This window comes from Perognathus longimembris, chromosome 12, assembly GCF_023159225.1.
Source record: "Perognathus longimembris pacificus isolate PPM17 chromosome 12, ASM2315922v1, whole genome shotgun sequence".
Classification (NCBI taxonomy): domain Eukaryota; kingdom Metazoa; phylum Chordata; class Mammalia; order Rodentia; family Heteromyidae; genus Perognathus; species Perognathus longimembris.
Genome location: NC_063172.1, coordinates 68,306,657 through 68,329,173, shown reverse-complemented (window position 1 = coordinate 68,329,173; position 22,517 = coordinate 68,306,657). Strand labels below are relative to the sequence as shown.

Genomic DNA, 22,517 nt, shown 5'->3' with positions numbered 1-22,517 from the left:
ATAGGGGAAAACCCATGGGAAATAGCCAGGAGTTCCTGAGAGAGATTTTAAGAAGAGGACAGGAGGAAGGAAGGAGCTAATGCTCATTGTATTGATTCTTCTGGCAGCTGCTAGATGTGTCTCCACATGGACTTCAAGCACATTTGAGCTCTCATGCCCCCTGCTTCTAAGAATTAGCTGTAGAGATGGTGATGGTGCCACAATTAACAGATACAAGTCAACATGCTACCCAGTGAGAGAAGTACTGTTAAGAATGGTTAACTACGGTTAAAAGCATAGACTTTTGTAGCATATCGCCATGTGTCATGTCAGTAAAGGAGACAGTGCTCTCATTGGCTAAAGCCAGGGCATGGCCGCAACGGTGGCCAGCCTAAGTGTCAGAACTGTGAGCAGCCGCCTTTTCACCCTATTGTGCATCTCCCCCCGTTAAAGCTGTCCACCCCTTTGGATTCCGCGAAACTCTGTCTTCCAATCCATCCCATTACCAATCTCTGACTGTTAACTCCTCATTTCTTTCCTTTGCGTTCTCCTTTTCTAGATCCCGATGCTCTCTCTGTAGCCTGCACTGCTTTTCAATTTGTGTGATCCTCTCTGTTCACCTTTTCTCACGCTCTCTCCAGGTGGATAACTCCTAGCCTCGTTCTCTAGCCCCAAACTCCTGTGCATCCTGGGTCCCAATGATGGAAGAGTCACGATGTATGCTTGGGTGTTGTCCTCCTTGGGTAGATGACTCTCATTCAAGCACCAGCTTGACAGCTCTGGATGGGATGGTGCTCTCAGCCCCCCGGGACCCCTCCTTACTCCCCGCCTCCAGCCTCTCCACTCCTATTCCTTACTGCCCTTCTGTTCTTCTGTGTGGTTCTTTTGCGGCAGCTGGGACAGCGTCCTGATCTTAGGGCTGCACTCAACCAACCGAGGGCCTTGAGAACATCTGGACCACCCCATCCGCGGGGGGGTGGGGGGATCTGCCTCCCAGCTTGGCGTCCACGAGGGGCCTCTCCTCACTTCACTACGGAAGCCAGCTGCCTGCGGGGAAGCCACAATCACAGCTCCTCAGGACAGACGATGCCCAAGTTCTGAACCGCTCGGCATCGCGTCCTGCTCGGCCCCCTCCCTGCAGTCCCGAAGCGATCCGGTCGCCTCTTCCCGTCCGCGCCCCCGGGCTTGGGGTGAGGCGGGGGGGGGGGGGGCGCGTGTCGGGGAGCTCGTGGTCCACAGGGTGCCGCGCGGTTCCAGGCTGTTTGCAGAACACCGGTCGCTCCACACCGGAGATCGGGTCCCGCTCGGCTCGTGGCGAGGGAGAAAGGCGCGGCGCGTTTTCTTCATGCGGTGGGCGGGGGCTCCCTCCTCGCCCTGCCCCGCGGTGCGGTGCCGGGGCAGGGCCGGGCAGCGGGGTGGGGGGGGGGGGGCCGAGCGCTGGGCTGGGCTGGGCGGCCGCCCGCGCGCCTGCGCCCTCCGCGTCCGCGGGGAGCGGCGAGGCTCGGGGGACGCGCGGGGGGCCGGGGCGGGGAGAGTCCACCCGAGCCGGGGTGCCCGTCCCCGGAGCGGCCTCCGGCGGCGGCTCCCGCCTCCCTGCCGCCGCGCTCCGCCCGCCCGGCGGCCCCGACTCCGGGTGAGTAGCCGCGGCTGCGCGGCGCGCCCGGCCGCTCCGGCCCCGCGCGGGCTCCGCGTGTGCGCACGTGCGTGGGGGCGCGCGGCCGCGCGGGGCGCCCCGGGGCTTCGGCTCCGGTCCCCGGCCCTGGCGGCGGCTCCCGGGCACGGATCTCCCGGCGCGGCGCGGGGCTTTCCCGGGGGGGGGGGGGGACGGGGGCGAGCGCGCGCGCGGTGTCCACCCGGGCGCCCCCCACCCGAGCTCCCTCCCCGCAGCGCCCCGAAGGCGCGGCGCCCCACGCTCGCACTCGGCCCGGGGTTAGCCCTGCGTGGGGCACTCGCGGAACTCGGCCGGAGTGCCGGGCCGCGCGCGGGTCCCGACGTGCCCACGGGCTGTGTGTGTGTGTGTGTGTCCGTCCCCGCGCACGCGCAGCGCACTCCACGGCCCGCGTTCCCGGGGGTGCGCTTGGCCAATGGCACCGCTCCGGTCCGCCCGCCCGCCCGCCCGCGTGTGCGGAGCCGAGCCGGCTGGGGCGCGCGCGCTTGCGCTCCCGCGCGTGGCGCCGGCGTCTCTTTGTTTGGTGGCGGCGTCCGCCGCCTTCGGCTTCCCGGGGCTCGGCCCGCGGTGCCCCGGGCGGCCCGGCGTCGGCGGCGGCGGGGCGGAGCGCGGGGTTCCCGGCGCCGGGAAGGCGGAGCCGCCGCGTGGGGCCGGCGGGGAGCGGGGCCCCGAGCCCGCGTGCCGGCGCCCGAGGGGGCGGCACGCGCGCCCCTCCGCACACGTGGCTTCCTCCCTCAGAGGGAGACGAGGGCTGCGCGGGGCGCTTAGGAAAAACTTGCCTTTGTTCTCCCCGGGCGCGGAGCGGGCGTGCGGAGGGGTCGCGGTCGGCGCCCTCGGGCCGGAGACGCGGCGCGCGCGTCCGAGCGGCCAGGTCGGCACTCAGCGCGCGGGGAGCGGACGCGCCTTCCGCGGCGACGGGGCGGGCGGGGGCGGGCGGAGGCGGCCGCCGCCGGGGGAGGCGAGCCCGGCGCGCGCTCCGTCCGCCCCGGGGCGTCGGGACGCCGAGGCCGGCCGCGCGTCGCTGACCGCCCTCCCTCCCCTTCCTTGCAGGTGGGCGGCTCCCGCCCCGGCGGACGGTGGGGACCCGGCGTCCCCGGGGGCGGCGACGCGGGACGCGGCGGGGATGCGCCCGGGGCCGGGGCGCGGGCCGGCAGCTCGAGCCCCCAGGCGGACGCCCCCCCCGTGCCCAGCGCCGGGCCCCCGGGGCCCCCGGGGCGCGCGCCCGCCCGCGGCTGTGGGGATGCCCCGCGCGCCGGGCTGCCGGTGAGACGCCGCCCCGCGGAGCCGCGGCGCGGGGCCGGCGGCCGCGCGGCGCTGCCGAGCGCCATGGACGGCCGGGCCGGGCCGCCGGACGCCGTCCGGGAGCGGGGCGAGCCGGGCGCGCCGCCGCGCTCTAAGAGCCTGCCGTCGCTGCACGGCCGCGCCCGCCCCCCGCCGGGCCCCCCGCCGGCCGCGGCCCCCCGGGCCCGGCGCCCGCACGCCGCCCTCACGGACTCGCGCTGCTTCCTGGTGTGCGTGTGCGGCCTGACCTTCATCCAGGCCCTGATGGTGTCCGGGTACCTGAGCAGCGTCATCACCACCATCGAGCGGCGCTACAGCCTCCGCAGCTCCGAGTCGGGGCTGCTCGTCAGCTGCTTCGACATCGGGAACCTGGCGGTGGTGGTGTTCGTCAGCTACTTCGGGGGCCGCGGCCGCCGGCCGCTGTGGCTGGCGCTGGGCGGGCTCCTCATCGCGCTGGGCGCCGCGCTCTTCGCGCTGCCGCACTTCGTGGCGCCCGCCTACCAGGCCCAGGAGCCCAACGCCTCCGCGGCCGCCGACGGCCTGTGCCGCGCCGGCGCCCCCGCCGCCCCCGCCGCCCCCGCGGAGCCCCCGCCCTGCCCCGCCGACTCGGCCGGGAGCGGCCACTGGCTCTACGTGGCCCTGTTCGTGGGCGCGCAGGTCCTCATCGGAATGGGCTCCACGCCCATCTACACCCTGGGACCCACCTACCTAGACGACAACGTCAAGAAAGAAAACGCATCCCTGTACCTCGGTGAGACGCCCCCCTTCCTCCGCACGTCGGGGTCGAGGTCAACTCACGGGGAGGCGTCCCTGTCCTCTCCCCCGTGGACCTGAAAGGCGCCTTCCCGCGCTCGAGCAGAGCGGGCCGGGGGCTTCGTCCGTGGGCATGAGTGGGTGTGCGTGTGTCCCATGGTATAGGGGCTTGAACTCGCGGCCTCGAGCGCTTGCCGGGCTTCACTTCTCCTGACTCAAGGCCAGCACTCTCCCGCTTGGCCCACACTTCCACCTCCAGCTTTCGGTTCCTTCACTGTGGGGAAGAGTCTCTTAGAGAGGGTTATCTACCGAGGGTGGATTTGAATCGTGATCCTCAGATCCCAGCTTCCTGAGCAGCCGGGATTCTAGGCCTGAGCTACCGACACCGGGCTAAAGTGTCTTTTATATTACGTCTTAGCTTTAGTTGGATGGGTTTCCTGTTTGGGAGAGAATCGAATAGTTGAGAATTCTAGGAACTGATTTTCAGACTCGTTCATCTTTTTCCCAGTGATGCAAACTTTTAACTCTGGAACTAACACACACACACACACACACACTCTCTCTCTCTCTCTCTCTCTCTCTCTCTCTCTCTCTCTCTCTCTCTCTCTCTCTCTCCCTCCCTCCCTCCCTCCCTCCCTCCCTCCCTCCCCCCCTTGCTGCCTACCTTTATGAAATCTACACTTTGTCAAGTTTATCGTCTCACGGCTGTCCCTCTTAGAACTTCCTTCAGGAAGGAAAGAAATCATTAACATGTGAGGTTTAGAATGACTACTTTCGTTTACTCTCACCTCTAATTCCCAAGTAGACAGATGGCAGAAAGCATGCTTTAGTTACCTCATGCATGCATTCTTTATGTATCACCTGCACTGAGCATAATACAACTACTCCACCCCCAGCCCCAATAAGAACAGATGAGTAAGTTACGTTCAAGCAACACTGAAGGTTTTAAGTTTTATTATGCAAAGCTATTTTTATTGTGAGTTGCAGCCCCTCAGTGACATGACATTGAGGAATTCACTACTGTCTTCTGAAGAGAAGAAGTTCTTAGATTTGTTGAATTGACCTGAAGGCTTAAGTATAGGTAGCTCATGTGAGGCCAGGAGGTTAGAGTTGAGGCTACTTTACTTCCTAGAAATAAATCCGTGTGGTTGTTGGCACCTCTCTGTGGTAGCTGCTCTTCCCAAACAGCACTTTGTGTGTGTGTGGTACTGAGTACTGAACTTGGGGTCATGTGTTCAAGCTTTCTACCACTTGAACTATATCTCCAGCCCTTTTGCTTTTAGTGTCTTTTTCATAGAAGGTGGTCTATTTTTGCCCTAGGTCCTCCTTAGCAGTTGGGAGTAAGCCACCATGCCTGCCTTGTTGAGACTCACCTCTAAAGAGACGAGAAGGCGCAGTATACTACATGAGATAGATGTCTGCCCTTCTGTTTCTGTACTGGAGTCCAACCAAAATTTGACCAAAGATCTTACTTTATACTAAGTTGGAATAGTAAATAGTCAAATTCCAACTGCATTTAGTAGCTTACTAGCTGTGTGCTGGTAGGATCTTGGTGTGGAATAAAAAGGCTTTCAGAGGCAAGTGAAAAAGATACCCAGTGTAAGAGGGATAACCAAGTCTTCCATCCTCAGTCCAGGCATTAGTCCCTTAAGCTGTTAGTAGTGGGTGGTGGAGTCCGAGGAGTGTCTGGTAACTGACTGAACGCACCAGGACAGAATTTAATAACATTCTTGATTATTAAATGTAAGAGAAAGAAATTTCCATTCTGGACAGAGAAGAATGTTTGTTATCTTGCCTTCATGAAATCTTGAAACACAGAGAAGATTTGAAACAATAGTGTAATGAACTTCAGTATAATGAATCTACCCACTGTCTAGATTAATATTTGTTCTTTTTGTCATGTTTACTGCACTAATCTCTCTCGTATGTGTGTGGTGTATATAGGTGGGGACTAAGCCTTTTGTCAGTACTAAGACAGCTCTAAGCTTTAGTATGTGTCTCTAAAAATATGGGCTTTCTGGGGCTGGGGTATAGCTCATTGGTAGAGTTCTTGACTCTTATAAGAGGCCCTGGGTTTGATTCCCAGCACTACTGGATAAAAATACTTTTTAAAAATAATTTCAGATGTATTGATATATTAAGAAAGCCAATAATCATCACCCACTATCATAACATATCCAGTTTAAATTCTAATGTTCTTAACTGTCTCCTTAAAGTCTTTTATAGTTACTATTAAAAAATAAATCAATGAAGGCTCACACATTGTCTTTGGCTGCTTTGATTGTAGCCTTTTATAATCCAGAACAGTGTCTCAATTGTTTTCCCCCCCTATGGCATGGATTCTTTTGAAGGATAAGACTAGCTGACATGTAAAATGTTCCGTATGCTTGACTTATCTGATTATTTCCTGATGGTGTAACTTACTTTGTTCCTCCAAACCTTGTGTTTCCTGTAAATTGGTGGTTCATGCCAAGGCTGGAATAAATTCAGAGGAAAGTTCTGCCCAGCTGGGGCCAGTGGCTCAGGCCTGTAATCCTAGTTACTCAGGAGGATCAGAGATCTGAGCATCAGAGTTTGAAGCCAGCCAGATCAGGAAAGTCTCTGAGACTCCTCTCCAGTTAACTACCAGAAGCTGGAAGTAGAGCTGTGGCTTAAGTGGTAGAGTGCTCGCCTTGAGAGCCGAAAAAAAAACCCCAAAACAAAAAACTAACTCAAGGACAGTGCCCAGCCCTGAGTTCAAGATCTATCTAGGACCAGCACCAAACATACAAACAACCTGTACCTCTGTTCAATCCCACCTTTGTATACATTGACACGAATTTCCATCAAAAGCATAGACCTCTGAAAACGAGAGAGTATCTACTAAAGACCCTGATATTTAAGTTCCTGGAGTGTTGCTCACCAATAAGAGAAACAGCAAGTGAATTTTCACATTGTTGATTTAAAAATTACTAGTAAGAATAAATCGCATAAAGAGATTTCATTGTGATACATACATGTGTGCAATCAATGTGCAGTCATCAAGTATATTCTTCTTTAAGCCTTTTCCTTTTAAACAATTTTATCAGGTTCCATTATGAGATATATATATATACATACATGAAAAAGTATATATATATGTATATTGAGAGAGAGAACTTGGTTCAATTCAGTGTCCATGATCTGCAAGTGCATTTTAAATACATATTCTGTGTAGCCACTGTGATAGGGGTGTGTGTGTGTGTGTGTGTGTGTGTGTGTGTGTGTGTGTGTGTATACAGTGCTAGGGAAGCATTCTGTGACAAAGCCACTCCTCTTCAGTTCTGTGCTAGTCTTGAGAAGACCAAAAATGGCACACAGACGCAGCATTTGAGGATCTTGCTGTGGAAAGAAGAAACATTGCTCACTTGAGACATGAGATGTGCCATGTCCAAGGGGAGGAAAGTTGTAGGTATGATATTTTATTTTTTTTTTTAAAAAACATACTGACTCAAAAAACTCAATGAATTTTTTTAGGACACATTCATCCACAACCCATGAGAATTCTGCTTTGTGTGAAATGAACGTCAGTAAATGCTACCATGATTTGATCATGATTGGTCTTAAAGCCTTGAAAAAGACTTTTTTTTTTTTTTTTGAGACAGGGTCTTACTCTGTTGCCTAGGTTGATTTCAAACTTTTTTTTTTTTTTTTTTCTGGCCAGTCCTGGGGCTTGGACTCAGGGCCTGAGCACTGTCCCTGGCTTCTTTTTGCTCAAGGTTAGCACTCTGCCACTTGAGCCACAGCGCCACTTCTGGCCATTTTTTTTTTGTATATGTGGTGCTGGGGAATCGAACCCAGGGCCTCACATATACGAGGCCCCAGCCTGGACCTTCTTGCTATTTAGAGCCTCTGGAGAGCTGGGATTAAAAGTGTGTATCACCACCCCCTCAAACCTTTTTTTTTTTCTTCCCCCAGTCCTGGGTCTTGGACTCCAGGGCCTGAGCACTGTCCCTGGCTTCTTTTTGCTCAAGGCTAGCACTCTGCCACTTGAGCCACAGCGCCACTTCTGGCCGTTTTCTAAATATGTAGTGCTGGGGAACTGAACCCGGGGTGTCAGGTATGAGAGGCAAGCACTCTACCACTAGACCATGTTCCCAACCCCCCCCCCCAAAAAAAAAAAAAAAACTTTTGCAAGTCAAGTTTATAGGCTACTTCTGTAGAAATGAAGGTCAGAAAGAATACTGTGTTGTTAGAACATGGACCGACTTCAGCACCTATGATGTAGATACTTTGTTCTAAGAAATAATAGCTAAAGTATGTGTTGTTTTTCACAAAACTGCCCTTCTAAATGATCTCTTGAACCTTACCCCCCTTTCTCAACCTCTCTGTCTGTCTAACTTCTAATCACAACCATCCAAGAAAGAGAAAGAAAGAAAAGAAGGAAAAGGAAAGAAAGACAGACAGACAGAAAGCAAGCAAGCAAGCAAGTGACACAATAGTAATTATAGGAAGGAATGAATATTTGAAGTAATGTTAAAACCATTGAGGAGATGTGATGTATATCTTAGTCTTTTAAATGTTCAATGTTTGCATTCTGGAAACTTTCACTGTAGGAAAGATTTAGTTCCAGATGAGGAGTGGCCGGGATTATACTAGTCTTTATATGATCTTGTGTTAGTAGTAGACTGTAGGAGGTAGTGTAAGTGCTAGAATGGATTATTTTTAGTGGGAGCAAAAATATTGAGGCTTTCATGGTTTCTATAGTGACTTCATTTCTGTCAGTTAAAATCAAATTTTTAACTATGGAGATCTTCTGGATTATATTCTTGAAATATACTGAAATCTGTGTGTGTGTGTGTGTGTAAAGAAAGTTGACCTCACCCCCAAGATGCCCCCTTCCCCAATAGTGGTGATGTCAGTAAATAAAACATGGAGGCAGAAAATTCTGGAAAACTAGAAAGCAGTTAATCAGCATTCTGAAGCAAACCTCACTAGCCAGATAATTGGACTTCTAGAGTAGATGTAGGACGCATTTAATGAGGAATTATGAGACTTAATTTCTTTTAAAATTATATATGTACAACTTTGATGTGTTTCCAATGGGAGTGTAACAAGGACTGTTATTCAGCAAATATTTTTTCATGCATTTAAAATATACCAGGCCTATAGAACTCTAGGATTGATGAATTGCAGAACAGGAAAAAAATATACAGGCATTGTGCTGAGTACTTGATTATTTTAATTTTATCCACAGAGTAACTGTACTACAGCTCCCCTCCCCCATTTTTTACAGAGGAAATGGAGATTGAGCAATTTGGATAACATCATTTTAAAAGTGGCAAAACTAGGATACAAGCCAAAGAAACTGTAACCATATATCTTAGGGGGAGAGGCAGAGGGAGGGAAAAATTCATAAACTTCTGGTGTGACATTGGCTAAGTTTTTAAAATTTCAACATGTATAAAGAAGTGGGTAAGGCTAATAATGTTCTTAGATTCCTGACACTTCCTTTGATGCCCGTACTAAGACTTGAACTCAGGGCCTGGGCACTGCCTCTTAGCTTTTTCTGCTCAAGGCTGGTGCTCTATCACTTGAGCCACAGTTGTTCTTGTGGCTTTTTGCTGGTTGATTGGAGATAAGAGTCTCATGGGCTTCCCTGCCCAGGCTGGTTTTGAACCACAGTCCTCAGATCTCAACCTTCTGATGAGCTGGGATTACAGACACGAGCACTGGCACCTGGATTTCTGACAATCGGTTCTATGCTTTTAATGATTCTATACGTCTGTTTTTGTGTTTTCTTTTGTGGGGGGGGGGTGTCCTGGGGCTTGCACTTAGGGCCTGGGGATTGTCCCTGAGATTTTGTGCTCAAGGCTGGTGCTCTACCAGAGCTCTTCTGGATTTTTGTGGTTAATTGAAGGTAAGAGTCTCACAAAGTTTCTTGCCTGTGTTGGCTTCAAATTGGGGACCTGAGATCTCAGCTTCCGGAGTAGCTAGGATTACAGGCATGAGCCACAAGCTCCCGGTTGCCTTTTCCTTTTAACCTTATACTGTCTTCTGGAACTGTGGGCTCAGGTCTGAAGAGGACTTACAGCCTGGTTTTCTTCTTGAGCCATCAGAAGCTAGGGTGTGGCCTGACCTAGGTTGCCAAGTGACAACTGTCCCTGGGGTATCCAGCATTCCTTTGGCTCCTTTTTCTGGCAGCTCTGTATCACCTGATGGCAAATTCAAGGACTATTTCTCCTCCTGGGAGTTGTAATTGCTTATAAAATTGTCACCCTGCAACAAGGCTAATCTCTGTTACAGAAAATAACTTGCGACAGGTATTACTCATTTAAATGTAACTAATATTCTCAGCAGGATGGGATTCCATAATTTGCCAGTATCTGGAATTGAACTGTATAGTTTCCAACTTTGAAGCATGTGGGACTTCTTAGCTGTAATAATAACAATGGATTTCAAGCTTTCCAGATGTTTCCTTATGTTTTGGCCCTGACTTAGGAAAGGCGTAGAAGTTTTAAGATGTACTTGTTTTTAAGAAGGAGAGGGGGGAAATGTAAGAGAACTAGACTGGGTGGAGTGAATCCCAAATCTTCAACTTCCTGGCTGCTAATCAATTTCTGATCAATGTGTAGCAATGGACCAACCATTCTTACTTGCAAATTGTCTTTGTGTTATTGGATGAAAGACATTTGCCTAGAAACATGCTTATGTCTCTGGTGTCTCATTTTGGCTAGAAAGCCAAAGTGTCCTGATTTGAACTGCATTGTAATGGCTTCTCTTTTAATGGAGGATAGCAGCGACTTCTAACTAGATGTAAAACTTCCTGAGAGGAGTTTGACAAATGACCCGTGAGTTATATGCAAGTATGTACATCTTAGAATAATGATTCTGAAAGTCGACGTAGAAGCCTTTTCAGATGCCTTTCATTATTTCATTGTTGTGAAATTCTCAAAAGAAATTTGTCTTGATTTCTTTAATGAGGATGGTGGAGGACAGAAATAGCTAAATGCAAACTGCAATCGTGAGTGCATTTTTCCGCACTTCTGCGTTCAGTGTTCTTCAGTGAGTGACGTTCTTCACTGTGCACTCTTTTCTGGTGCTCTCCAGAGCATCTGTGGGCTACGTACTTATTCACTTATGCAAGGCTCATAGCTTCTTGGAAACTATTTATTTAGAATTTGAACTTTGTAGGTCATCCAGTTGTAGAAACAATAAGCTATCACATTTGGCTATTTTATAATTCAACATAAACTTCACTGTAGTTAGTAATATGACTTTGACCAAACCAGGAAGCTTTCAAGTAGTTTGGTTTCCTTTTCTGTAAAAGCTGTCTTCTTCAATGACTTCTAATCTAACCTATGATTTTGGAAAGACTTGTGACAAGGTGTCACTGTACTGTAGTTTGAATTTCTATAATTAACTCAAAGATGAGCTCCTAATCCACAAGAAACTTACAATGTAGTTTATTTAGCAACCTTTATTCTTTCTGTTTCTTTTTATTAGCATATATTAATTGTACAAAGTGATTTAATTGCGCTATTTCCATACACTTAGGTAGTGTACTTTGACCAAATTCACCTCCTCTATTACCATTCTTTTTTGGGGGAGGAGTTATTACTAGGGTTTGAATTTAGGGCTTTGTGTTTGTCCAGCTTGCTAGCTAGGCTGGCACTCTATTGCTTGAGCCATGCCTCCAGCTCAGCTTTTAGCCGATTAATTGAGATAGAATCTTTTAGACTTTTCTTTCCAGGCTGCCTTTGCTCCTTATCCATCCGTTCAGCCTCCTGAGCTGGTAGGATTACAGGCCTGAGCCACCAGCACCTAGCTTGCCATTTATTCTTCTTGAGGATTTGAGATTATGGTCAGCTGTGTGACCTCCAGCAAGTCATGTGATTTGTCTGGGTTTCAGGTTTTGCATTTGTAAATGGATGGAATTGCATACAGAGGGCCTCAGGTGTCTTCCTGGAACTTTACTCTCTGATTTCTTCTGGACCGACTGTGTTAAGAATCCCACACAATCACATATTCAAGGTCGTTGAACCTTGTGGTAAGAGTGTGGTTGCCAGAGATTGCCTGGTATGAGTTCCAGCTCTGTCTTGCTCAGTGATGTGTCCCGGCAGGCTCCACAAGTCCTAGTGTGCCTCCGTGTGTATGGTGATCACCAAGCACTGCTGTGAGGTGAGGCACATGATGCACTTAGTACAGGGATTGGCCCAACATGGGAGGAAACCCTCAAAAACGTAGGCCGTTGTTCCTTAAAAAAAAAAAAAAATCCCATTTAGAGCCAGGTGCTGGTGGCTAACACTCAATCAGGGCTTCTCATGAGGCTAAGACCTGAGGAGCTTAAATTAAGCTAGCCTGGGAAAGAAAGTCCACGGAATTCTTATCTCCAGTTAACCACAAAAAGCCAGAAATGGAGCGGAGCTGCGGCTTGAGCGTTAGAATGCTAGTCTTGAGCAAAAAAGCTCAGAGACAGTGCCCTGAATTCTAGCTCCAGGACTGGTGTGTGCGTGTGCACACGCACACGCACACACACACACACACTCTCCTGTTTAGGAAGAAGATGGTGTTAGCTTTTGTTGTTGTTGGCACAGTCCAGCTCTTCTGGTGGGTTTTCTGAACAGGCCGTATCCAATGTAGGGTCGCAAGTGTGTCACACTGACCTTGAACCAGAAGGCAACAAGCCATGTGGGTTTTGTTCTCTCAGGGTTTTCTTGGCTGGGCACCCACGTTTCTGCAGGCAATTGCTACCTTCACACCCAATGAGGCCTGGAATCTGCCCGTCCTTGTGTCTGAGGTAGCTGATGGTATTTTCTCTACAAAGTAAAGAGTAATCATGGGAAGGAAGAAGACAAAGCTTTCTGGTTATAAATAGCTTCTTAATGAAATGTTCTTGCCAAGGGCTTCTGATAATTATGATAGGAGCTGTTGGCTATAATCAAGTTTAATTGCTAAGGAGCATAGGGAGGTAGCCCTCAGCACATAAGCTCAGGGGCTGATTTTTATGGTTTTCTATCTTGTCCAAGACTTAAAAGTCTCTGATTAGGAGTCTAATCAGTCTGTGTGTATCCTGGAGTGGGCCTGGAGTGACTTCATGCATAGTCCGTCCCTGGCTACATTGGCTTGTGTGGTTATTGTCAATGAGAATGGTGGAGTGGATTAAATATAGAGAGAGGAGAAAGTCCAGTGCTGGGAGCAAAAGTGTGCCCTCTTTGTTCACTTCTCTCATGCGAGGCATGAGTCTGTGTTGGTGTGTGTGCATGTGAGTATCTGTATGAGAAATCAAGGCATAGAAAACAAAATGATATGAATGCAAGAAAAGGAATTTCCAGAACAATTTCCTGCTGTCTTCCAGAAATATGACCCAAGCTTGCTGTAGCTAGAGTAGGAATTTTTGGATGTCTCCAAACTCAGATTTGTAGGGTCAAATTATATATATTTATTTATTTATTTTTGCCAGTCCTGGGCCTTGGACTCAGGGCCTGAGCACTGTCCCTGGCTTCTTTTTTGCTCAAGGCTAGCACTCTGCCACTTGAGCCACGGCGCCACTTCTGGCCATTTTCTGTATATGTGGTGCTGGGGAATCGAACCCAGGGCTTCAAGTATACGAGGCAAGCGCTCTTGCCACTAGGCCATATCCCCAGCCCAGGTCAAATTATATTTTATAGATGCTTACTAAAGCTTCTTGTTCCACTTTTTCTGTTTACCTTTTATAAGTTTATTGTTTACTGGTGTGAGGTGCCATGCTCACCTGCCCTCATTGCAAAGCCAAAGACAGCTCTTAAATACAAAATCACATTCTCCCCAGCCCCACCCCACTCTAGGTCAGTAGCTGTCTCTCAGTACATGGAAGTTAACATAGTAGCAATGAGGACAAATGGAGAGAGGAAGGGTGGGCAATTACAGTCATAAAACTCAGTGTTTACCTGTGACATGGGACTGAGAAATGAGCAGATGGGTGGGTAGGGAAAGATTGGGGCAATGGTGGAAGACATAACAGTGATCAAGACGCAGTGTCAACTTGAAACCCCTATGAATAACTACTTAAAAATAATTTGTAAAACAAATGAACTTAGTTTGATCATGATCTAATAATTATAATGATCATTTTGTAGGTAGCTCTGGGGAAGCAGGGTGTTTCAAAGGACTCAAATGATTCTAAGTCTTTTCATACAGTAAACTTGACTATGTTGTGTTAGGTTGCTTCATCTTTTTTCTTTTTTAAAAAAATTTGCATTCAAGACCCAGGTGTGATAGTTCATATCTGCAATCCCAGCTCCCATCAGGTTGTGGCAAGAGAGATGGGGGTTTAAAGGCAGCTTGTGCTTCCCGAGACCTTGTCTCTGAAAGAAAACAACAAACAAAAACAAGTGCAATAACAAAAAGCAGTATGACAAACAACATCTTTATTTTTATTTTCACTGGCAATTGTATTTAGGTAAGAAAAAAAGGAAAAATAGAGAGAAATATTTCTGTTCGTCTTTAGCATTGGCAAACTTTTGGGTACTTTAAAAATTATCATTGGGGGCTGGGAATGTGGCCTAGTGGTAGAGCGCTTGCCTCATATACATGAAGCCCTGGGTTCGATTTCTCAGCACCACATATATAGAAAAGGCCAGAAGTGGTGCTGTGGCTCAGGTGGCAGAGTGCTGGCCTTGAGCGGGAAGAAGCCAGGGACAGTGCTCAGGCCCTGAGTCCAAGGCCCAGGACTGGCCAAAAAAAAAAAAAAAAAAATTATCACTGTATTTGAGTTATGTTAAAAGGCACATGTGGATTACTTTTTTTTTAATCAGTTAATTTCTGATTTTGCAGGCTCAAACTTATAGATTTGTCAAGTTTTTAAAAAAAATCTTATAGGCGAGCATAAAAACTTAAAATTTATACTTAATTCAGGTAGGAAAGTAAATTTATATTAAAATAAAATAATTTATTAGGAATTACTTTAGCTATGATAGTTAAAATTAGAATGCAGTTTTTAGGCCCCTATCTGTCCATATGTGTGTATTTCGTACCAGGTGTTTACTTCTCATTGTTCATAAAACCTGGCCAACACACAGCTTTATTCTTTTATCTTTTTATTTGGCCTCATCTGGGACTTTAATTTGAGGGCTATTTAGTCTTTTATTGATGTCACAATTTAAGCTTACCCCGGAATCTATGGGCTCCCACTGGGAAGTCTCCTACCCCTTTGGACTTTATTGGTTGATTATTATACTTCACTTTAATTTCCTCCTACTGATTTAAAGTCTTTGACTGTTGTAATGTGAGTCAATCTGAATTATTGTTTTGGAGGAGAACTGAGGAAGCCAGGGGCCAAATGCTTTCTTCAGTTACAGTGCTGCTAATTTAGTACTCAATAAAAAATATGTATTTTCTAAAATAGCCAGATAGTTTATTACCAGTTTTGTTACTTAATTTGTTATGATTCTTTCTTTTGTGTTATTCTTTTGTTGGGGAATTTTCATTTGATAAATTTTTTAACAATTTATTTTAAATAAAGTTTTTAGATATACTTTTTTATATCAATATAATTTAAAACATATACTGATTTATTAAAAAAAGAATTGTCAGCAAGATAATTGTAACCAATTTCCCTTATGCCTGCATAATCTAAACCTGCTGTACTGATTAGGTAAAATTTCTCCAGATACTAGAAAATTATGTCTGGCTGTGTTAACAAAAATACATAAATATAACAATATGTATATGTGTACATATATACATATATATACATACTCCATAATGGATGACAAGCATTTCTTTTTTTTAAATTTAAAAATTATCTTTAACTATTGTACAGAGAGGTTTCAATTCAGTGTGTTTATGAGTTCAATGCATCTTTAAAAGTTATTAAGTAGTTTTACAAAGAGGTTATGGGTCAGGTTATGAGTACAATACATCTTGATCAATGTCACCCCTTCTGTCATTTTATTCCATTTCCCCACCTCCCATCCCTACCCTTCAGTTACATAATTTAATTTTTACAAATATACATCAAAGATAATGCATTTACTCACTCTTCTTCCCTCCATTCTCTGTTCATGTTACAATGTTTGTTTGCTTGCTCCTTCCTTCCTTCCTTCCTTCCTTCCTTCCTTCCTTCCTTCCTTCCTTCCTTCTTTTTCTTCCCTCCCTCCCTCCCTCCCTCCCTCCCTCCCTCCCTCCCTCCCTGTTCTTTTGACAAGGTCTTGCTGTGTATCCCAGGCTGGCTTCATATCTGTGATCTTTCTGCCTCAGCCTTTTGAGTACTGGGATTCTGGCAGTAGGAGGTGATATATGTGTTTCAATACTATTACCTGAGGAACACCTTTCAAAATGCAGATTGCTAGGCCAGCCTTTAGTTGGCCTAATGTAGTAAGAATAGTCCTACAATCCCGGTTAGATCCTAGAATTACACTTTATAAATTTTTCCCAGATGACTCCACTGATCTCTCAGCTTTTGAACCTATCACCTCATAGAAATCCTAGCCAGAAAAGTTCCCCAGTAAATGAACAATGGAGGTTTAGTCTTCTTTTTGCTTTTGTCTTTGTCTTTTAGCTCCTTACCAGCCTTATGTGTCTGAACCTACTCTGATGGGGGGGCCTCCCTAGTACTTTTCTGGAATTGTTTCTTATTTTCCAGCAGGTGTATTACATAGGGGGAAATTTTGCCTGCTGTTTAGATGAGGGAAGGTACACATTAGGATTCTGGCATGTAGCTCTGTCTGTTACACTGATCATTGTGGGTTGGTTTGGAAATCTAGATTCATTTATGTCTATAAAGTTTGGAATTCCATGATTGTCAATGTGAAGATTCATCATACCAGAATTCGTTGTAGTTTTGCCTTTGCCTTGTTTTAATATAATTTTGATACATTTTATGTACATTTAAGATCATCAGTGTCAGTGAGTGCTTTTAAATATAGAACCAAGAATAGCTCCTTTCTTGGGATTGTAAGTCTGTTGAAGCCTGATTTGAGTCTTGGGGACAGAGAATCATTATCTGCTTGTTCGTATCCCTTCCTTCCAGGGACCTACATGGAAATACAGTGGGATCTACCAGTGACAGGTTTCTTTTGTTCATTTGATTTAGCAATCCTCTTTTGCTCCAAGCTCTATTTTAAGAAAATTTCCTTGCTAGAGTTGAGTAGCCCATTGGCTGCTATTGAGGTGGAGGATGGTAGGGTGGAGAAGAGAAGTCTTGAAATAAATCTTCTTTTGGAACACAACTTGTCAACTTACATTCAGCAGACATTGGCTGACATCCTAACAAGGTTTCTTGGAGGCATCTCACACATGGTGTGAAAACTTGTGTGATTTATCACACTTAATGAATTAGGAAAAGATTCGGAGTAGTGATTCTTCATAGTCTCAGAGTGCTTTTTTAGTGTGTGTGTGTGTGTGTGTGTGTGTGTGTGTTTCCAGTACTGGGGATGCAACTCAAGATCTTGTACTTGCTAGTCAAGTCCTCTACCATTGAACTATATACCTTAGCAGCTACCTTAAGGTCACTTTTTTTGCAAAGGGTAGCCAAAACTTGAATGGTGATTATTATTAAATGTTGAGAAGCTAACACTTGCTTTCTGAACATACGCATCTTAAGAAAGCCTTGGGGACCTGAGGGCTCACCCGTGGTGTTAACACAGGGAAAGTCAGGGCATTCACTTAGGGCCTGCAGTTAGTGAAGACCTCCACGCACACCTCTGGCAGGCCTGTTCACCTTCTGCCTAGGGTCACCTGTCACCACACTGCTGGCTGAGGGTTCACAGGAAAGCCTCTCCTCTGAGATGCTAGTAGCTATGGAGCAGATGACCCTGTTCCTTTGATGGTTTATTTGGCATAGTGAAAGGTGAAACTTTTGAAAAGGCCATTCACAAATACTCAGAGAGAGCATCAGGAGATAAGCTCCGAAAATAGAAGAAGCCCACGACTTGGGCAATTTTTGAGGTACACATCTTAAGTCTAACAGAAACATCTTGCTTTCACGCCTGCTGGACTGCTTGGGCAGATGTGATTCTCACCTGACCTTTGACCTGTGGCTGCAAAAAAAAAAAAAAAAAAGGACACTAGAGTATCTCCTACCCTCCCCCCTTCTCTGAAGGCAAGATTCCTGCAGGTAAACATTCCCTCCGTCTACTCCATGGTGCTCACTTTCCTTCTCTGGGTAGATGAGGAAGCAAGGGTGGGCTGGACCTGCCTGGCTGAGAGCTGTAAAGATGATCACTGAGTGCCAGGGAGAAGCCCAAGATCATCACTGAGTGCCAGGGAGAAGCCCAAGATCATCACTGAGTGCCAGGGAGAAGCTCAAAATCATCACTGAGTGCAAGGGAGAAGAAGCCCAAGATGATCACTGAGTGCAAGGGAGAAGCCCAAGATCATCACTGAGTGCCAGGGAGAAGCCCAAGAGGCGAGACAGTAGGCTCTGGCAGGGAAGGACAATGCAACAGCACCCTCCTGCTCTTGTCTGGTTGGGTCTAGAGGTACTCCAAGGAGCTGGATTGCACACAGTAAGAGGGCAGTGGTGCAGTCTGGCACTATTTCTATGGCTGGTGGCCAGTGCTGTCACTGGATGCCATCCAAGTCCCAAGAGGGAGACAGCCTTGAGGTGTGGGGGTAGCAGTCCTGCCCCTGGATGTTTATCTTGCCAGACCAGAAAAGAAGAGAAGGTTGCCGTGAGGAGAGGGGAAGAACTGAAACAGGGAAAGAACAGAATAGGAGTTGGAGGCATGGCTCAGTCGGTAGCGTGCTAGTCAGTGAGTGAAACGGACAGGTACCAAGGCTGAGGCCTGGTCTTGGGCCTGAAAGGGAAGCAGGTCTTCCTGCTGAGCATGACCATGGGCGTGAGTCTGGCTGTTGAGGGCCCTAGATGGCATCATGACTTGTACGGTGTATTTATTTGCCATCTTTCATTAAGACTTTGATGGAAAAATTTCCCATTGTTTCTTCTAAGTAAAAAACAAGTGAAAATAGATAAAAAGATGTGCCTGGTATTTCTCACAATTAAAATTAGTTGGATTTTCCATATTATCACTGGGAGTTTGTATAATCAAGTGATTAATTCATGATGAGAAAGATTGTGTACACACGCGTGTGTGTGCGTGTGCGTGTGCATGCACATGTGTGAATGTTCTTTCCTTTTTATTTTGGAGGCACGTAACCTTTATTAGCCAGCTTTAATTGTTCCAGGGTAACTGATTCTTCTTAGATATAGCAGATGGTAAAATGGCCCTCAAGTGTGTTGGGATAACTGTTAAGCTGATTAATTCTCAGTGGGACATTGTGTGTTAATTAGAGCTTTATTTCTATTAGAAGGAAAAGCAGTATGATAAGGAAGGAAAAGCCACATATGATAATTCTAAAACTCTCAGGGAACTTGAGAAACTAATACATTCCCTTGTCAAATGCTCAGAATACCGTAAGCGAGTTGCTCATGAGTAATAGAATTGTCGGCTCTTGTGGACTGGTTTATCTCTGCACTGATGTTGATCCGTAATTCTGGAACACGAATGAGCATCTCGTCATCTAGAGGATCCAGATTGCTGGCTTCTCTGGTGGGTCAGGTCAGCAGGAGCAGGATAGAGCTTGAGAAGTTGCGTTTCTACCAAGTGTCCAAGGGACATGGGTGTCACAGATTGGTGACGGCTCTCCACTAGTGTTCTACAGAACACCGATTTCACAGGCTTCGTTAGTTCACCAGCTGTTCAGTGCACTCCTGCTGGTCGTACGTAGCATTTTAGAGCTGGTACTCCGACAGCGTACAGACCAGAGTTCTTTGCCTTTACCACCCTCTGTTTCAGAGGAAGAGACAGACAGTGCATTGTGTGGTTTGCAGCAGGGATAAAGGTTGTGAAGAAAAAGAATACAGGAGTAAGAAGACTTTGTAGGGGAGGCAGGAAAGATCCATTAGAGCTGAGGCACAGTGGCAGGGTCCGGAGGGCGGTGGGCCTGTCTGAGCTCAGCAGGAAGAAGCTTAGTCTTCTTGGAATTAGATGAGGGGAAGGAGAGTGGTCGCAGAGAGCAGCGGAACCTTCTGAGTTCCTATGACCAAGTCAGTTCTGAAAATACAGAGCTCATCATTGTGTTACTTTAACCCTTTGTGTTAGTCTGTTTTTCATTGCTATTTCAAAATGTCCGAGACCGAGTAACTTGTAAAAAAAAGAGGTTTATTTAGTAAACTGTGGATGCTGAAAGTCTAAACAGCATCTCTCTGGCTCTCAAGGGCTTTGTTGGCCGTATTACTTTGTAGTGAATGGCATTCGGTGGGAACGTGCATGAGAAAGGTCACAGTATGATAAGAAAGAAAGCCAGATGAGATTGGGGTCCGCAGAACTGTGACACTCCCTTCCAAGGGCAGTGCCCAGTGACCCAACAATCTGGAGACTCTGTCTCAGAGTCTCATTATGCAGCCCAGGCTGGCCCTGAACTCATGCTTTTTCTGCCTCAGCTTCCTGAATGCTGGGATTGCAGGCAGCAGCCATATCCGCCTAGGTTCACTTCTTAAAGGTCAGAGCACTTGTTAATGTTGCCTCACTGAGTATCCTGCTTCCAGCACCTAGGACCTTGGAGAATAAGCTACATTGAAGCCATCGCACCTTGTGCAAATACTTGTTAACCTTCAGGGAAACAGTAAGATACTTTGTTTTCTCAAACTTACATTACCATAAATCTTTTAATTCCATAGCTGTCACCAAGACTAGTGTTCCTTGAAACTCACCTGGGAAGTCTTGATCTATGGATGTGTCTCCCCCCCCACTTTCTTTCTCTTGCTCTTCTTTCTCCCTCCTTTCATCCCTCCCTCCCCTCCCTTCCTCTCCCCCTCCCTCCCCTCCCTTCCTCTCCCCTCCCTTCTCTCTTCCCTCTCCCCTCCCTCCCTTCTTCCCTCCCTCCCTCCCTCCCTCTCCCTCTCTCTCTCTCTCTCTCTCTCTTTCTTTCTTTCCTCAGCACACATTATTTATAAAAGAGGGACTTCCACTGTAACATTTCCACGCATGAATGCAATCAGTCATGGATTCCAGTCAATCCTTACTTCCCTGTCCTTGTCCAATGGCCTCACTATCTACCTAAAGAAACAAGACCATGGGAACCAATTGAGTAGACCATAGTAATAAGCCTCAAGGCTACTTGGCTGGTAGACAGTATCCTGGGTTTGGAGAAGGCAGACTAGGTTTGGGTCTCAGCTCTGATGTGTGTGTGTGCACGTGTGTGCACGTGTGCACATGTGAGCTCCAATCCTGGGGCTTGAATTAGTTTCTGTCCACGAGCTTTGTTACTCAAGGCTGGTGCTCTATCACTGGAGCCACAGCTCCACTTCTGGCTTTTGGTAGTTAATTGGAGGTAAGCATGTCATGAACTTTCCTGCCTGGGCTGTCTTTGAACCAGAGTCTTCAGATCTCTGTCTCCAGAGCCATTCTGTCAGTGTGGAGCTGGGGCATGGTGCCTGAACTCAGATGAAGAGGTGATGTCATCTGCTCTTTAAGGGACTTCTTGTCACTCTGGATAAATGACTACTGATTTTGTCAGCTTTTTGGATGATGGAGTTTGTGTTAGCTAAGCTAGAGGAAAATACTAGAAAATGCATGTAAATGTATTCACCATGTGGATTATTTGGTTGCATGCAAATGAAAACTTCATGCAGACAAGTAATTAAAATAAAGTCTGCCAGAGAATATAGAACTTGAAATCATCAAATGTTGGTAAAGAAATGAAGGAATGCATAAAGCAGTGGTAATGTGCTTTGTGGCAAAATATTTTAACATCATTTTCCATTTTCATGAAATTTGTAGTTGATTTGAATACAAGCAGTACATCTCAAAATAGTAAAGTGTATATTTTTCCTGTATTTTTCAGTACTCTTGAGGAGATAATAATAACAAACACTTGGATTTTGTTTTTTTTGCTAGCTAGCTTTTTATTTTGGACTAATAATTTCCTGGCAGTCTTTGCTTCATGTAAAGGAGGACTTAAATATTCATTTGTTGTACAACCATACACATTTAAGTTACCCACATTTGAATTTGTGTCTTAAAGGGATGTTGATGATGATAGAATCTTAGTCAAGGTGTGACTTGGACCCTGAGGCACTCAGGATGTGGGTTTCACACAGGTAAGGTGACATCAGAGGGGATTATAGGGTTTCCCCCGTGATCATTAATCTGCACCACCAGCTTGATTGGATTAAGAAGCACCTAGGAGAGCCAGGTGTCGGTGACTCAGGCCTGCAACCCTAGCTACTCAGGAGGCAGAAGTCTGAGGATCTCAGTTTGAAGCCCACCCCAGAAGGAAACTGTGAGACTGTCATCTCCAATTAAGCAGCAAAAAAGCTGAAAGTAGAGCTGAACTTATGTGGTAGAGCACCAGCTTTGAGTACAAAATCTCAGGGACAGTGCCCAGGCCCTGAGTTTAAGCCCTAAGAGAGGCACAGAAGAGGAAAGACAAAAGAAGAAGTGTTGTGCCAAGTTGCGAAACCACCACCAAGAAGACCACCGAGACTCAGACGTTCCGAAATGCAAAAGCAAGGCAAGGCTTTATTCAAGCGAGCTGCAACTCGGGCCTCGTCCTATCCACCGACACAGCGGAGGTTAGGAGGGAGCCCCGAGCTACGATTACACAGGCCTTATAAAGGCAAAAAACAAAGTTACAACAATCAGGTGTTCAAGCAAGCAAGATTAGGACACAGGTGCAAATCTGATTGGCTCAGGGCTCGAGGCATTCTGGGGGCAGTCAGAGTTAAGCATTCCCAGCGGTTAGAGTTCTAGACCGACTGGGCCCTAATGGGCTTGTCCTGGGTCTGCTCACAGGGCCTGCTTATCTCAGGTTCGCGTGGTAAAGTGGGGTTCATGTGGTAAGGTGGGGTTCACGTGGTAAAGAGGAGGAAGAGGGGGAGGGAGAGGGGGAG

At 47.2% G+C, this 22,517-nt stretch overlaps 1 protein-coding gene across 1 annotated transcript in view; it reads left to right on the top strand.

Moving 5' to 3' along the window:
* Positions 1 to 2,063: 2,063 nt before the first annotated feature.
* Positions 2,064 to 22,517, top strand: part of Slco5a1 (solute carrier organic anion transporter family member 5A1) — a 122,722-nt gene continuing 102,268 nt past the window's right edge. Inside the window, exons 1-2 of the mRNA XM_048358677.1 lie at positions 2,064 to 2,606; positions 2,699 to 3,680. Coding sequence (XP_048214634.1) covers positions 2,064 to 2,606; positions 2,699 to 3,680 — 1,525 coding nt within the window. The remainder of the gene's footprint in view (positions 2,607 to 2,698; positions 3,681 to 22,517) is intronic.